This window comes from Vicia villosa, linkage group LG1, assembly GCF_029867415.1.
Source record: "Vicia villosa cultivar HV-30 ecotype Madison, WI linkage group LG1, Vvil1.0, whole genome shotgun sequence".
NCBI lineage: Eukaryota > Viridiplantae > Streptophyta > Magnoliopsida > Fabales > Fabaceae > Vicia > Vicia villosa.
This window is the reverse complement of record NC_081180.1, coordinates 130971110-130988330: the sequence shown is the minus strand read 5'-3', so window position 1 is coordinate 130988330 and position 17221 is coordinate 130971110. Positions and strand designations below refer to the sequence as shown.

Here is a 17221-nt window from a genome sequence, read left to right as displayed (position 1 = left end):
CATTTTTGTTGATTTTGTACCAAACTTTTCATAATAAAAATGGATATTTTTAATGTAGTGTAGCAAATTTCAAAGATGAGTGTTGTTTAAGAAGGTTTTAGGTTAATAAAAAATATGATCATATCTGTAATACAAAAGAAATGTTTAGTTAGTGCGATATGAACATCCAAACAAAGTGTGTAGTAATGTTATGTGGAAGAAGGATGGTTTTGGAAAAATAACTTTGATATTAGTTTGAGTTTTAAAGATTGAAATGGACTGAAAAGTGAAGTGAATTCATAGAAAATAAATGAATCAAATTAAAAATGCTTTGAGTTAAAAGAAGGATTAAACTTGGCTCTCAAAGAAAAATGCCGAAAGTGTTAACACAGCTGGCTCCCCACCTTTTTCTTCCATTTAAAAATTGATATTTGTTTTGGGCCGACCAAATGTTCAATAACAAAGAGATCCAATTATCAATCAAAACACATAAGATCTTGAAGGTACAATACATCCATTGCCTGAAGCCTCATAGTAGATCCACACCACAAACGATTATTCATCGTTGGATATCATACGATGGTTCTTCATACTCCATGCTGGAAAGCAATGGAGATTTCTAACCACCCTTCATATATAAGGGATCTCATGCGAGACCATGTGCTAATCAAAATTTACTTTACTCCTTTATTTCTCATTCACCAACTTAGGCGTTTAAGTGCTAACTTTTCAGGTCCGCTCGCTCTTCGTCGTAATGGAAGCTTACTCCACTGCACCAAGATTCCATTCCATCGAATCACTACTGCTATGTTTGGATTAGCTTCTAGTTTTGTAAACGCACGTCTGACACTGTTTCCAAAGCACTTGCACCGTGGAATTGTGAAGCTACAAATTGGAGCTTCTGGTCAAACGCACGTCTGGGACTGTTTCCACTGTGTTTCCAAACAAGCTATACAAGTTTCTGGTTCCCTCACGAAATATTGCCCCCCTTTGTGGGAATCAAATTTTGATTTCTAAGAATTCTATTATCAAATTTCTCTGATCTGAAAACCAAGAAGTAATATAACGAGCTCACTCGAAGAAGAAGATGACAACATATCCAATTGCAAAAGATACAACATGTTTTCCAACCTCAGGATCTTTCCATTTCCCCTCTATTGGTTCAATCGATGATAAATCCCTTATTGAGAAAGAACTTCCACCATGAACCTCACCTAACTCACCCAAGGCGAGTGCAAGGGAGGAAGATAACATACATGTCTTAGGATTTCAAGACAATGAGAAAAGGATGGAACTCCTAATACAAAACTTCTGTTGGTATTAATCGCCACCATGGTGAATCATTCAGTAACAAGAATTCTCATTAATGACAAGAGTTACTGTAATCTGATGTACATTGGTATCCTCAAGACATTAGGGTTACGCGATCGAGATTTGAAGTTGTATAAGGGCGGGAATCTGTTTGCTTATAATGATTCCTCCTCCAATTGAACATCGACCCTTCTATCCCTTATGTGGATTAACGAAGGAGGCGACAATCTCGTGAAAAGGTCAAAGCTACAGGGAAGACAAGTCCATAACATACTAGAGGAAACTTTATCTCCGAAGTAAGACATACTAAATGGCCATCCAATGTCGTGTTGGTCAATAAAGTTTCATTAAAACAGAGAATACATGTAGATTACACAAATCTCAACCGGGCCTACCCTAAAGATTCATACGCACTCCCGAACATAAACAATCTAGTACCTAGTTCACCGAGTTACAATCTGTTATAATTCATGGGTATGTGTTCCAGCTACAACCAAATACCAATGTATGAGTTAAACAAATACAAGAATGTCTTCATGATTGAATGAGCCAACTATCGATATAATTTCATGCCTTTTGGGCTGAAAAATGTGGGGCTGTAACAGAGAATGATGAATAACTATTCATGGAAGAGATAGGAAAAAATTAAAAGCCTACATGAATGACATGATCGCTAAGTTCGGAGACAATGAGCTACATCGTAAGCACCTAGCTAGTGTATTCCGAAGAGTCTCACAATACAATATGAGGATCTATCTAAAAAAGTGTACCTTTGGTGTCAAAGTCAGAAAATTCTTAAGCTTTTACCTGACAGGGAGAGGCATAGAGGCAAACTCAGATAAATATGAGGCAATCATCAAGTTGGAAGCACAAACAACTAAGAAGGAAGTAATGAAATTAAATGGGATGCTCACTGTAATAAATATATTTATATCCAGGTTGTCCATCATGCATTGTCGCTTTACTAAAGAAAAAAATGTGCTTTAAGTGGACAACAGAGTTAGAGTATACATTTATATCCCTAAAAACAGCATTTTCAGCCTAACTAGTTTTTTCCATCTGGTCACAAAAGAAGTTTTGTTCCTCTACTTGGCCGTCTGGTCCAAAGTAGTTAGTGTTCCTTATCCGAGAGGTAGATTCTACTTAGAGGAAGGTGTATTTTGTATGCAAAATGTTGGCAGGGCCCAAAACACACTATCAAAATATAAAAAAAATTAGCATTTGCACCAGTGACCGCATCCTCGAAGTTTCAATGTTACTTCTTGGCACATTTCATCGTCGTCCGCACCGATTTTCCTTTAACACAAGTCCTCCATAAACCATACCTAAATGGATAATTGTCATTGATATATCTGAAATTGACATATCTTTTAAGCTCAACAAAGTGTTCAAAGTCCAATTATTCACAAACTTCATAGCAGAGAAGACGTCAATCGTACCCGAACAAACTTAAATTTGGACTGTGTTCACGGACAGGTCGTCAAGTAGAAGAGAGAGTGAAGCCAGAATCATATTTGAGAATGAAGCCGAGATAATAATTTAATAATCTCTATGCTTTGAATTACCCATTACTAACAATTATGTTGAGTATGAAGCTTTCATTGTTAGTCTGACACTAGCTGTCGAGATGGGGGAAGAAAGCATCAAGCTACAAATAGACTCGCAGCTAGTGGTGTATCAGTTCAAGAGGGGGGCTCAAGTTAAAGTTCCATTATTACAACGGTATGTAAACCTAACCAGATAAAAGTGTGCAAAATTCAAATTTCATGAAATCTTGCACATACAAAGAGAGTAGAACACCAAAGCATATTTCCTTTATAAACTACTAGTACTAGAGTCTCCCACACCAATCACTCTTTCATACAAAAAACCCCGAGGAACCCGAGTATCAAAACTCCCACATGTTCTTTGAGTCTATATAATCACACCTCATTCAGCAATATGGGAGACACCCTTTCGACTCACTTATGAGTTTGAAGTCATCATCCTCGTTGAGATAGGAGAACTGAATTGGAGGACAATACGCCCTTTTCAACAAATGTTATTCAAATAATGCATTTATATTTTAGGGTTATTACCATTTTTGCCCCCTGCCATATAGGCGACTTTTGGTTTACCCCCTGTAATTTTTTTTTGTAAAGCTAACCTTGCCAAATGAAGATTCTGTCGTTTTAGACCTCGCCAGCAAATGGCACATGCCATTTGCTTATGTGGCATGCTGATTGTGTAATTCTTTTATTTTTTTAATTTTTTAAAATTCAAATATGCTGACGTGTAATTATATTTTTTATTCTTTATTATTTTTAATTCCACGTAATATTTATTTTATTTTTTATTAATTTTTTATTTTTTTATTTCTTAATGTTTTTTTAATGTTTTTATTTTTTATTTAACATGATATATTATTTTATTTTTTATTTTATTTATTTTAATATTATTAAAATTCAAAACACATAAAATTTTAAATACATTTGGATAATTAATATTTTAATTATTTTAATATTAAGAATTATTAAATTTATTTTAATTAATTTCCGGTTTTAAGTGCTTTTTTTATTATAATATACTATTAAAATGTGTTTTGATGTACAATTATTTTTAAAATGATATGTAAGAATAAATTTAGAAATAAACTGAAATAATAAACTATAGTATATATTTTGAAATAATATGAAAAATTAATTCCAGTTTATTTATCCAAATTATACTATATATTATAAATTAATTTCAGTTTATTATTATATGCTATATTATATAAAAAGCATTTAAAACAAAACATTAAAACCGGAAATTAATTAAAATAAATCTAATAGTTGTTAATATTAAAATAATTAAAATATTAATTTTTCAAATGTATTTAAAACATTAATTTCTAAATATTTTTAAAGAGAACATGTGAAATACTATGTATTGACAATGTTTACTACATATAAATATCATGTGAAATATTAACAAACCAATTGTTATAGTGTAGTGGTAAAGGCTCAAGCATTTGAGTGGAGGGGAGTGCTTAATAATAGTTTCAGTTTATTTATTAGAATAAAATTATATATTTAAGAGAATAATTTATAATTTAAGTTTATATTAGTTTTGATTTATATATATATAATTTAATTATTTAAATTAATATATTTAAATTAATATATTTAAATTAATATATTTAAATTATTTCAATTAGTTTCAGTTTATTTTATATATATTATTTCTGTTTAATTATTTTATATATAATTAATTTCAGTTTATTATATAATTAAAGTAAAATTTAAAATTAAGTGATAATAATATGTGCATTGTGTGTAAACATCACAAATTTATATGGCGTAGTGGTAAGTGCTTTGGTAGTAAGGAGTTAAATAAATAAAAAATAAAATAAATATTACGTGGAATTAAAAATAATAAAAAATAAATAATATAATTACACATCAGCATATTTGAATTTTAAAATATTAAAAAAATAAAAGAATTACACAATCAGCATGCCACATATGCAATTGGCTTGTGCCATTTGCTGGCGAGGTCTAAAACCACATAATCTTCATTTGGCAAAGTTAGTTTTACAAAACAAAAAATTTACAGGGGTAAACCAAAAGTCGCCTATATGGCGGGGGCAAAAATGGTAATAACCCTATATTTTATATTAACTTAAATTAGTTGCTTAGCAATTATATTTTCTGGGAATCAATTAACAAAAACAAGTAAACATGCCAAATTAACTTTTTCACGTTAAATAATGCATTCTTGTAGACGGTCAAAAAAGTAATCTAGCATAAGAATCTCGAAGTGCTAAACTCAATGACCAACTTAAGCCTCTATTATAAACAACTTTAGGCTAGGTTTTTCCATAGTTCCAAAACTCGTGGATAGATAAACCGGAGCTAAGGTGTTCTTACACAACCTAAGAATGAGAAGTTTTTAGAACCATCTCCTCAAGGTGAGGATTTACAACCTAATTTGGGAAAATGGTCACTAGATTAGAACATCATCACAAATGAGGTCACCAAATTAAACCCTTTGACGGGAAGATATGGCAGTGAATTGTTAAATATGTAATTATTTGTGTTAAGCATCATTGTAATTTCGACATAGTCGAATCAATATGTAGTTGGTAGAGTCAAATTTAGTTCACAGCTGTCGAACCTGTATGCACTTGACAGAAGGTCGAACACAACATGTGGTAGAAAAGCTCTGTGTACTCGACTGAAAGTCAAATACAACAAGTAGAAGAAGTGCGTGTCTGTCAAAGAGTCTAACACAATCTGTCGAAGCTAGCAAACCAGTTAGTTGCTTAGAGATTGTGTGACGTGTAAGTAGTCTCACTATAAATAGTGAGACACTCCACATTTGTAATAAGAGAACATTTGAAGTAACATGAAGTATTCAGATACAGAGATCCACTACAGGAAAAAAGGCCTCCTGCCACGCCCAGAAAACCGAGGCTATATGCAAAATAACCGTGGCGTAACGCTGAGGCCACGGTTTGGCTACGGAAATCCAACTGTGGAGTATACGGCCGTGGCCTAAAGTAAAGTCCACGGTTTTTTGGTATAGACCACGCCTTTTTTACAACCGTGGCTTTTTTAGGCCACGGTTTAGGTAGCTTGATTAAGGCCGCGGTTTGTACTTGCCATGACTTAAAAACTGTGGCCATATGGTAAAACCACGGTTTCAATTTAACGTTTAACATACCGTTTTGGTTTAAGATATAGCCACGGTTTGGTTATGACCACAAATTTAAAACCGTGGTTATATGTTATGAATTCTAAACCATTTATCTTGCCACAGTTTAATATAAATTTAATGTAAATAAATTTAGTGGCTTGTATTAATCCAACACACCAATCACTTGCGCCAATTTTAAAGAATTTAAAATTTGATTACTATAATTTTATGAATACAAATTATTTTATTGTCTACACATCAATGACAATAGCATCAGTATATGATTGACTAAGTACATTATATATCTAATAAACCTGAACCAAAACTAAATATAAAAACTTGAGTGACAAAGACTTTAGATATGCAGAAGACGTAGTTTAAAACTTGAGTGACAAAGACTTTCGTGATGAAATCACTCAATTCACCACTAAATTCCACCCCTGTAGGACCACCTCCAATAACCACACAGTACATAAGACGTTTCTTTTCTTCTTCAGATATGCCTGTTAAAATGAAATTTTTTTAGCTTGGCCTTCAGAAAACAATTGAAAACTGCATGATTATTATAAACTAGTATGGATATGAAGCACCAACCTGGATTTTCAGAAAGCATCAGGATATATGAAGCACCAACTTGCTTATCATTTTGATTACAGGTAACAAGCCGGTGACTGCAGTGAATCATGATCTGAAACCAGAATATATATTTTCATATTTGAAAAATAAAATGAAGATGAAACTTTAATATATTCTAGAAGGAATACCTTCACATGTTGTATAACCATCACCCTTATATTCAAATTTATATAAAGTTATTTCTTCCAATAACAGGGCAGCAATGATGTTTACAAGTTTGATGTTAGAAGAGTAAGGCCAATCATTTACTTTTTAACTAAGGGCTGAACTAGTCCTTCCATTAACTAAATTATTGTAATTTCCTAGGACTAATTTCCAGACTACTAATTAAATCTAACATAAACCGCAAAACATTAGCTACAGAAGCGATCAAGGAAAAACTAAAGTCAAGTTTAAAAATAATATATCAAAACACACTTGATTATGAGTTGATTTATTATTTTGAGAATGCCTTGATATTGGTGTTTGTAATTTTTGAATTTGAGAATACAACTTATACATTCATGGATTACTTTCTGTAGCATCTTAAATAGCTCAAAAGTTGGTTCACTTTCTGCATTCTTCCTAAAATCACAGTCCTATATGTTTCTCAAACAAGAGATAAAAAGAAAAATTTCATATTTTATAAAACAAAGAACAGAGAACTTAAACAAAACCATACCATAAATAGTAGAGAACAAGCCTAAAGCAAAAAATTATAAGCAATCACAGTCCTATTAAGAATAGAAGCAATATGAGGAGAGCTATAAGTGAAACCTCATCAGCCGTTAAGAGAAGAACATCACTCATTCTCAGACGAAGTCGATGCTCCCACTATCATACCTTTAACACAACAACAAGGATATTCAACTTCATATTCATCAACTTCAGAAACAAAACAAATCATTAAAGAAAATAGTATTAGAGATTAAGCTTAGAAGAATATATGAATATGGAAAAAGGGACAGACCACAAGGATATTCTTTATTTCTCCTCCACTGAATCTCTATGTGATCACCAAGATGCAAATTATGTAAACAATCAGAGATATGAAGATCATTCGATATACACATTCCAAAAGCATATATGTCAACCGAAATAGAACTTGTTAGTTATGATCGACTTATTTAAACTCTTCTATTGGTTTACATACCTACGCAGTGAACATCATTCGATCTGCGGAGAATTGCAGCGAGGCCAAGATCATCGATTTTGACTTCTCCTTGGTTACCATTGATGAAAATGTTATCACATTTGAGATCTCTATGGATGACAGGAGGATCCTGGCTATGGAGATAAAGGAGACCTTCCAAAATCTGTCTGCACCAATGCTTAACAGCTCTTATGTTAACTCTTTTATGTTTAAGTCTGTATCTGCATAGACATGACAATAAATATAAGCACACTATATTTTTGGAAAACGTAGAAGTCGAACCCCAAGTTATATGAAATATGTAAGGAAATTATATATATGGTTAACACTGAAACCAAGTAAATTAATTAATTCATCACAATAAGCATAGTGGTGGTCGGATCATATAGGTCGGATCTGTAACACAAAAGCAAAAGCATATTCTTTCAGTTATTGATTTCTCCTTTTAGTGTCTAAGCACTTGTGCAAATTTTTACGAATCTTAGTTTTTACCATCCTTTTTTTTTGTTGGATTCCATGCTCGCGGAAAGAAGTTCAAGAGGATAACATGAAAGAAGCACAAAAATAAATATACCGTAAACACAAGCTTAAGATGATAAGTTGGTGGGTGGACTTGAACAAGTAAATTTTTTATGGAGAACTTGTTTTCATTAGACAAGTGAGAAAGAACACTCACCGAAGCAAAATGGTTAACATCTCGATGGTGAGCCTCATCGGCACGAATGACTGTTATAACATCTTTCAATTTGGCATCCTTGGGAAGCCTCCAATAGTCAATTGCAATGGAAGGAGCCAGAACATTTTCAACTGCACCACTATTAATGTCTTTTAAATACTCGGTGTAGGAATGTATAGCTTCCTCCTCAAGGTACCCAACAACTCTATGAGCCAGCTTTGGGGAGAGTATGTAAACCACAAAGAATGCATTGAAGAAAACTCCCTGTACAGCAAGAACCAGCAGTCTTTCAAACACAGGAACACTACAGGAAATTTTGTAATAACTAGGCTAATATATGAAAACTATTGTATATTTGTTTCACTTATCTTACCTCGCAATTGTAAAAAAGATAGCGCCTCTTCCACAATCACAAGCTTTGCGGTAGTTGTAAAGAGCCAATGTTGTTTCTACCACATCTTGAGTCTCAAAAAAGACAAGTTTACACTGATTTATTTCCTGCAAAATATATGATTTTAGCAACATAAAACTATGTAACAGACACTATTGGTAAAAGGATTGTGGAAGTCAAAAGAGAACAAAAGAGAAATTGAAGGATCAAACTTAAAATGAAAGCAAGTGTTGAAAGTGTATTAACGAGATTTAGTGGGAATACCTTCCACGGGTTAGGATTACAACAGGCTCAAAATTTAGAAGACAAGGGTACAAATTTATAGGGTTTAATGTGCCAGATGTAATCACAACAGACTGAAATCGCTCAAGAACATGTCTTATGGCAAGAGATGCATCATGGCAACAAAGCTGAAATGTCATCGGTAAAGAAAAATTAGAAACATATATACTAGAAACATTGAAAATATACAAATCTCGCATAGAATAAAACTAACTTAAATGATTAAACAATAATGAAGTAAATACAAATCAAAACATCAGTGCTAACAAATCCTGAGAAAAGGGTTAGCAGCAAATCAAAGAAACCATAGAATTAGAATGTCTAAAAAAGGATCATTTAAGAACTTTAATGCTAGAGTACCATTGTTGATGTAATCATCAAAGAAACCTCGGCGATTATCTCGGCAGATACTACTCCAGTTTCTTCTCGAAGTTCTCTAATCGCAACAGATTTCGGTTCTTCACCGTCTTCAATGCCACCCTGAGAACTCCAAAAGTACAACCAACTTTAGCAGAAAATTTTAACACCATTACTAGAAGGAGAAGAAGAAGTATTGAATATAGAAATCAAAGAAGAAGCAAGAAGAAGCTGAAGAATATGGACGCTTAATATTACCTCATCTCCGGCCTTCTCAATCTGCAATCTCGTGCGTCGCTCCAGGTAAACCCTTGAACTCTTTGACTATTCATATTACCACCGTGAAGATCGATATCTCCTATTTCCTTCCCCCATGGCCTCGTTCTCTATGTCATCACCGTCTGTGTTAAATTTGATTTTTGGTTAGATCTAGGGTTTCCTTGTTGGCCCGATTATAAGAATATGAGAGAGAATCAAAGCAAAATGAGGAGATTTTCGTACTCAGGGGAATGTAACGATTAGGTTAGAGGTTTCAATTAGAGGTTTTGACCTCCGGTCGTCGCAGTCGCCGCCATATGGCGATTTCCGGCCACCGTGTGTTGCTGGAAAATCATTTTGAATTTTCTTTTGGTCATGAACAATATGAAGAGAGAAAGTCAGAATGAGAGGGGGAGAGTAAAAATTAGGTTAAAATGAGAACTTGTATTTATATTTTTAATGTTTTTTAATTAAAAAATATTATAAAAGAAATTAATTAAGAAGAGGGAAACGAAAAGAAAAGAGGAAAAAAATGGGCGGGACTAATTTTTTGGATTTGGGTCATAGTTTTTAGTCAAAATCATAAGGCCGCAGTTTTCCTTTGTGGCTTAAAATATCCGCAGTTGTATAACCGTGACAATTAAAGTAAAGGCCACAGTTTCATATTCCAGATCCAATATTTTATAACATAATTCTACGTTTTTAAAATCATGGTCAAATCATATATGTGGCCACAGTTTCTGAGCTGTGGGAAATTTTAGTGTGGCCGTAGGCCAAATTTCTAGTAGTGAGAAACTCTATAGAATTAATCCATCTTCTTCTCATCCCCTAAAACCCTAATTTTCTTTCTCCCACTTTCTCTTCAAATCATTGCGCGAGGGAACCATCTTGCAACCAAGGTGTGGTTGAATCACTCGATTTCAGAGTGAAGAACGAGAAATCTTGAATCAATCAAGAAAGTGATTGAATGACGTCATATCAAGACCAGTTCCAACATCTAGTATCTAGAGTACTGACTATGATTCTTGGGAAGTATACAGAAATGACTTCTCATACAAACGGGCATTTTCCAACAAATCTTCCAATCTTGAGTGGTAAGAATTATGATAATTGGTGTAAGCAGATGAAGGTTATCTTCTTCCATCAAGATGTTTGAGATCTTGTGAAGAATGGAGTAACACCATTTATAAAAATGCAACAGATGAACAAAATGCTGCACATAAAGGTTTAAAGAAGAAAGATTATAAAGATTTCTTTATAATCCATCAATGTGTTTATCCTGACAACTTTGAGAAAATTGGAGATGTAGAGTCATAAAAGGAAGCATGGTAAATCCTAGAGAAATATTTTTTAGGTGCTGAGAAGGTGAAAGAGGCGAGGTTACAAACTCACAAAAAAATATATGAGTTTCTTCAGATGGAAACTAAAAGTATGACTTCTTCATTAGGGTTATAAAACTGGTGAATCAAATCAAAATGTGTGGAGAAGTGTTGACATCAAGATCGATAGTTGCAAAATCTTGAGGTCACTGCTTCTAAAATTCGATCATGTCAATATGGCAGTAGCCATAGAAGAATGAAAGGACATGTCAGCCATGAGTGGCATGGCAACGGGGCGGGTCGGGGACGGTTTTTACCTCCCCCAAACCCAAACCCGAATTCCCAATCAATCCCCGTTACCCACCCCAAACCCAAACCCGTCCTTAACGGGTTCGGGTATCCCCGCCCCGCCACCATGTATTTCGTAAAATCAATTTTTAATAAAAATATTTACTTTTTCAAAAATCAAATTATATTATAAATAACAAAATAAAACAATCTCAAAAAATTTCATACATATATTTCAAATATTTAAAATAACAAATACAAATCAAATTATTAAAACATTAGCCACATATTTAATAATATAAATTATGAAATATAAATAATAATGTATATATTGAAATAAACGGGGCGGGTTCGGGGACGGGTTCGGGGTGGGTACTAGTGTCTCCATTACCCGACCCATCCCCATGTTTTCTAATCGGGGAAAACCCAAACCCGAACCCAAACCCAGTCAAAGCGGGTTTTCCCCGTCAACTTCGGGGCGGGTTCGGGTGGGTACCCGTGGGTCTGGGTTTTATTGCCATGTCTAGCCATGACAAAAAAAGAACTTCAAGGGACGCTTGAGTCTCATGAACAAAGAATGACTGAAAGATTTCCAAACTAGACAAAAGATGATGTTGCTATACAGATGTAACACTCCAGCTGTAGTTATTCATTTTTAATTGAATTTATATTAATTTATTTATGTGATAAGTGTGGTTTCTTCGATTATTTGGGGAGAATAGAAATGTAATTAAATTATTGTTAATTATTTAATTTTAATTAAAATTAGAGAAAAAGAAGTGTTTTGAGGAACAACCAAGAGTGTGGTGTGATTTAGTAAAATAATAAAATTATTAATTTAATTAAGCTTTTATTTGTTTAAAACGGAGCAACTAGATTGTTTTGCAAATGAATGGTTTCAGGAATCATAATCAGGTTTTATTTCCCCTGTAGCATAAAATATGTTACCAACAGTTCTAACATAATGTTTTTTAGGCCTAATACTATGTTGTAGAGGTACAATACATCTTAATAGTATGTTGGTAGATTTACAATGTACTCTTAAATATTGGACAATATCTTCACTTTTTCAAAAGTTTCCATCCACATGACAAGTCTATCTATACAATTTATGAGCTATGACTGGCTGTTCATCACATGCACTATCCACCATTACCCCCACACAATAGTAATCTTTTCCCCATATTTGAAAATTCTCAATATTATTTAATCATGAAAATCAAAAACTACACAATCACAATTAATTTCTCCAATATTTCCAAACACCAAAGGAACCTTACATCATAGCAACAAAAAGAATACTACAACATTTTATTACTGCAACATTAGCAATTGAAATTTATAAGACACAAGATGGAAACTAGGGACTTAAACTATAAGATATCTAGAATCAAACAGTGCAATGTATGAATGAAACAACAGAACTAATCCATGGCCAAAACAGTACTAAGATTCATAGGATGCATATACTCATTGGAACCAGTTAAGATCTGTTGAACTATGAGTCTGCTAGCTTTCTCAGATGGATGAAAAGGATCCCAAAACGCGTAAAGATCTCTATTCGGACACAAGTTCGAAAGTGGTGTACAAAGTCCAATCCCATTGTATGGCCCTTGTCCACAACATGCTATCTTTGATGTAACAAAACCTGTTGATAATCCAAAATTCATTGCCAAGTTCAATAAAAAAACAAAAAAACAAAGTTTGGTTCACATACCATAAGCTTGAGGGTTGGTAATAAAATCCATATGCATTTGATGTGCATTAGCAGCAATGAAAGCATCAAAACCAATCTCTCTATTAAGTCCTTTAATCATTTCAACAAGCTGTGGATTGTACAATGCCGCGGCTCGCTCGAGTTCCACGTCACAGTTGCCATTTCTGCTTCTCAAGGCTAACTCAGCTGGCACACAGCCTATTGGTCCCGTACCTGTTACGAGAACCTTACGAGCTCCCAAATCATAAAGTTTCTGCACATGCATGGTTGTTTAATGAAATGGCACATGTTTCAAAGTAGTATTTATTGTGAAATGATTATAACTAACCCTTAGAATTTTTCTGTACTCAGAAATGAGATAGGTGACATAGTCCGGGAGAGAAAATTGGCGAGATCTGGCTGAAAATGGGACCAAATAATAATTGTTGACGAAATCGTTGCCTCCGAGAATGATGAGTACTATTGCTTTGTTCACAACTTTCTTCGCTTCTTCTTCACCAATATGTAAACTCAACCTTTGCTGGTAGTGACCGAAAAGCTTCAATTGCTTGTCAATGTGCAAGACTTCTAGCTGCCAAAACATTATTTGATATATTACATGTTATCAACTTCAATTGAGTTTAGGGTTTGATTCTTCTTGCTAATTATTTTTTGAAATCAAAACTTACAAATTGAAATCCGGTATCATTGAGAATTCCAATCCCCGCGGACGCGAAATTTGCTCCAACTAAAAGTTTTTCTCCAACTAGTAAAGGACTTAAGTAAGGAAGAGTTGGTTCTAAACCAAGTTGCTCACCTGCATTGCATGCAAATGAGAGACTAGAGTTAATAAGCATTGTTAATAAAAAATATAATAGTACTCTCTAGGGTTCGAACTCTAAAAACTAACGTATAATTCGATAATATTTATCTAACAAATTAAACTCGTACTAAGTATGTCTGGAATGTTTAGGCCATTAGAGAAACGTCCGGTGGCTTTATGCGAAGGGAAGTCAATGCCATAAGGAGGAGTATCAGCACGAGCCGTCGTTGCTAAGAAATGATTATTCCCATTATCCGCAATCGAATCACCGAAAACGAAAAAAGCTCTAGTTGGTTGAGCATAACCAAAACCAAAAGCCATAAACAAAATTGTTATTATCATTATTATACAACAACAAGACTTTAAAACTAAAGAACTAGCCATGACTACTACTACAAGTGAAACTTGAATTTTTTGTGTATGATGTAGAAGTGAGTATAAGTGATGGTTTGGAAAGTGTTATATATAGAGAAAGTTTCAAAGAGTGATATATAATTACCACATTGATAAATGTGTTACTAATTTACTATGGAATTTTTTTTCACCTTCCATGTTTAAAGTAGTAGCTGAATCAAGTAAGATAACTAAATGCTATAGTTCATTGTTTCAACAAATGTATGGCATATTCATAAGATTCCAAAACAACATCATCCTTTGAATCAATGAACATTGGGGTCCGTGCCCATCCTCCAGTGCAATAATGCCACATATATATGTAGTAAGATTTTTTGAATGAAGTAAAACAATTTATTGAAAATGAGCTGAACTAGAGTTGAAGTTGAGCATAGTGAAAAAGTTGCAGTACAAAGTAAATGTAAGAAGAGAAAATTGTAGTACAAGATAAAAAAACAATGATAAGCATAGAAGTTGGAGCTAACTAAAGTTCAAAAGCAAGATCTTGTTATACTGCTAAGCTAAAATGTCATTGTTTTGAAACTCAACGGATTGGTCAAATCAAGGACGGGTATGACACCAGTATGAGTGATCAAATAGAGATTGTTTTTGGAAAAAGCGTTTATAAGGTGGAGGCAGGTTTTTTTGTTTTGTTACTGTCTCATTTGTTTTTTATAGTGGAACCAATAGGTCCAAGAGAATTATTTGAAAATCTTTGTTATGGAATGATTGTGTCTCTAAGTAATTTTAAGAGGTTGTTGGTTACACTTTAGTGTCTCTTAGCAAGTTAGTTTTGGAGATTTATTTTGGACGCATCACAAATCCATCAAGTTGTTTAATACATTTATAACATGTTTGGATTGACTTTTAGAAGCCCCATAATCAATTCTAGAGGTGTAGAATTGATTCTGGATGATTTTGAGATGTTTGTTTTATAAAAAGTAGAATTAATTCTGCCTCCAGAATTGATTTTACTTGAAGCTAGAATTTGTAGCTTCTACCTCCAGAATTGATTATGAATGATTTTTACATTGAAATTTATTATTCAACTCACTTTTACATAAATGTATCCAAACATAAATCAATTATGCTAAAATCAATTCTATTAAAATCAATTTTATCAAACTCAATTCTACTAGAATCAATTCTGTTCACCGTCAATCCAAACACACCCTTAATACTATATTGATAGTTAAAGCAACATATAAGACCAAAAAGTTCATGCTTTTTAATGAAATTGTTGGTGTTACATTTACATAGATGACTTAATCAATTGTCTTTGCGTTTTTGGAACGTGAAAAGGAGTATAATGTTAGATTGGCCATAGAAATGTGGGTAAAGATCCTCTAACTTTAAGGAGGGAAAGTTAGAGTGACTTTAGGCAATATTTATATGATATAAGGGAGATGGTGATATTAATTTTGGAGGGAAAAATTAGTGAGAGAAAGTATATCAAGTGAGAGATAGAGAGAAAGTTAGGAAAAGGTAGAGAAGGGGAAGTTAGAGGATCCATGCCCTAGAAATGTGTCACACTATGTTGAAAGGCTCAGAAAACATGCCACAAGTGATTGTCAGTGATCGCGATACCTCATTGATGATTTTGTTGTAAAAGTATTTCCTACATCTCATGCTTTATTATGTAGGTATCATATAAAAAAATGTGAAGAGTAGCGTTGTTAGTACAATAGTAAGTATATATTATTATCTCCACAAGGACTTATGTATTTTCACAAATTGTTCAAAAGTTTCTATGATTTTAAGGATGATTTGTAAAATTTTGTTTGTTTATTAAATTGTCTTATAAGAATGTAAATTAAACTTTGGTGTTAACAATTGAAAAGAATTATTGGGGTTTGATTTTATCAACCTATCCTCATGTATGATTGTGATTAGTAATATGCAATTGTAATTAGGTATTAATGTTACCACTCATCGCTCTGCGTCCTAGCTTATGTCTAAGTCAACAACGTGAAATCCATCATATTACCTAATAGACGATTTCTTAGCCTATTAACTAATATGATAGTATTACGTTTTGATAGTTCTTGTGGGTGCTAAACCTAAATCTATCTCTAGAGTTCAACATCAGGAAAATTAAAAGCCTGGATCTAGAAATAACAAATATATCTCGATATCGAATCAAAACTATGAATATATGTTTTAGGTAGCGAATCTAAAACAAGCATTAAGCAAGAAAAATTCATCAATACTAAAGCTTAAAAGAATTACATAAAACACCATGTTATCAATCAATGCATGAGCATTTGGACGACTACATCTAGCCCCAACAAAAAAGAAATTAGCTATGCTTGCTGATTGTTGCTTTACAATTATGATCTAGAAGAAAAGTTGAATAACATCTGTGTTGGTTCTTTGTCGGTGCCTTCAATATCCATCTCTTTTCCTCTACTGTGTTTTTTTATATGAATTGCAATGAAATAAATTTGCCAAAGTCTTTACCTAGAAACCAACAAGAGTCCTCTCAACTGAATGACTTGAACTCATATTTATAGAGTTTTGTTGAGGCCTCCTTGCTTAGGGGGGCTTGTAGCTCGCATAGAGAGTTTGTATTTATTCCCCCCTAGTGTGTGTGTGTTCTACATTCACGAACACCTAACCCTTTGTTGATTCCTTGTAATTAATCTCCTAGAATTAGGATTTGTAATTTTTAGTTGTATGTGTGAGATTTTTCATATAATATTCATCATCTTCAACCTTTGTCAAGAACCATTGTTATGGATCTCTAACTCTAAAGATTGAGTGTGAGAGTGAGACTAAAAGTACATTAGGGAATGTTTTTCTTTGAAATTATGTTTTTGTGTGTCTGGTGGACAAATCAATTCTTGGAAATGGATTTTGGTTATGAGTTATTCACAAAGAGAGAAGAGTGTCTCTATACTTCATTGAACACTTTGGTGAAACCATGTGAAGGTTGTCGTAGAATAAAGTTGGGAGTTATCTAATTATTAGAGGCTAATGGCATTCGCTCAAGCAATTCTTCTTCAGATTCGAGGAATTAAT

General features: G+C 33.3%; 1 protein-coding gene and 1 long non-coding RNA gene across 4 annotated transcripts; both read right to left on the bottom strand.

Moving 5' to 3' along the window:
* Nucleotides 1–6120: 6120 nt before the first annotated feature.
* LOC131616851 (uncharacterized) lies at nucleotides 6121–10048 on the bottom strand. Of its 3 annotated transcripts, XR_009288264.1 has the most exons (11): nucleotides 9925–10048; nucleotides 9682–9824; nucleotides 9427–9546; nucleotides 9049–9194; nucleotides 8767–8891; nucleotides 8394–8657; nucleotides 7718–7938; nucleotides 7535–7570; nucleotides 7342–7407; nucleotides 6544–6637; nucleotides 6122–6452 (listed from the first exon to the last, which is right to left on the bottom strand). It is a non-coding gene; the product is annotated as an uncharacterized LOC131616851 (long non-coding RNA). The 3 variants fall into 3 exon arrangements; XR_009288263.1 differs by lacking the exon at nucleotides 9925–10048 and having other exon boundaries at nucleotides 9682–9918; XR_009288265.1 differs by lacking the exons at nucleotides 7535–7570; nucleotides 9925–10048 and having other exon boundaries at nucleotides 6121–6452; nucleotides 9682–9918.
* A 2570-nt stretch (nucleotides 10049–12618) lies between these two features.
* LOC131616842 (GDSL esterase/lipase At5g33370-like) lies at nucleotides 12619–14239 on the bottom strand. The gene is made up of 5 exons (XM_058888301.1): nucleotides 13936–14239; nucleotides 13674–13801; nucleotides 13334–13576; nucleotides 13006–13258; nucleotides 12619–12936 (listed from the first exon to the last, which is right to left on the bottom strand). The coding sequence occupies exons 1-5, from the start codon at nucleotides 14189–14191 to the stop codon at nucleotides 12713–12715; spliced, it is 1104 nt and encodes a 367-aa protein (XP_058744284.1). The 5' UTR covers nucleotides 14192–14239; the 3' UTR covers nucleotides 12619–12712.
* Nucleotides 14240–17221: the final 2982 nt, after the last annotated feature.

Bases quoted from the DNA above. Each gene is read 5' to 3' on its own strand.
- LOC131616842 (XM_058888301.1), bottom strand. From the start codon at position 14,191: ATGGCTAGTTCTTTAGTTTTAAAGTCTTGTTGTTGTATAATAATGATA. The intron at 13,802-13,935 runs GTACGAGTTTAA...CATGCAATGCAG, and splicing joins AAACATTCCAGACATACTTA to GTGAGCAACTTGGTTTAGAA. The intron at 12,937-13,005 runs GTATGTGAACCA...GATTATCAACAG, and splicing joins TACCAACCCTCAAGCTTATG to GTTTTGTTACATCAAAGATA.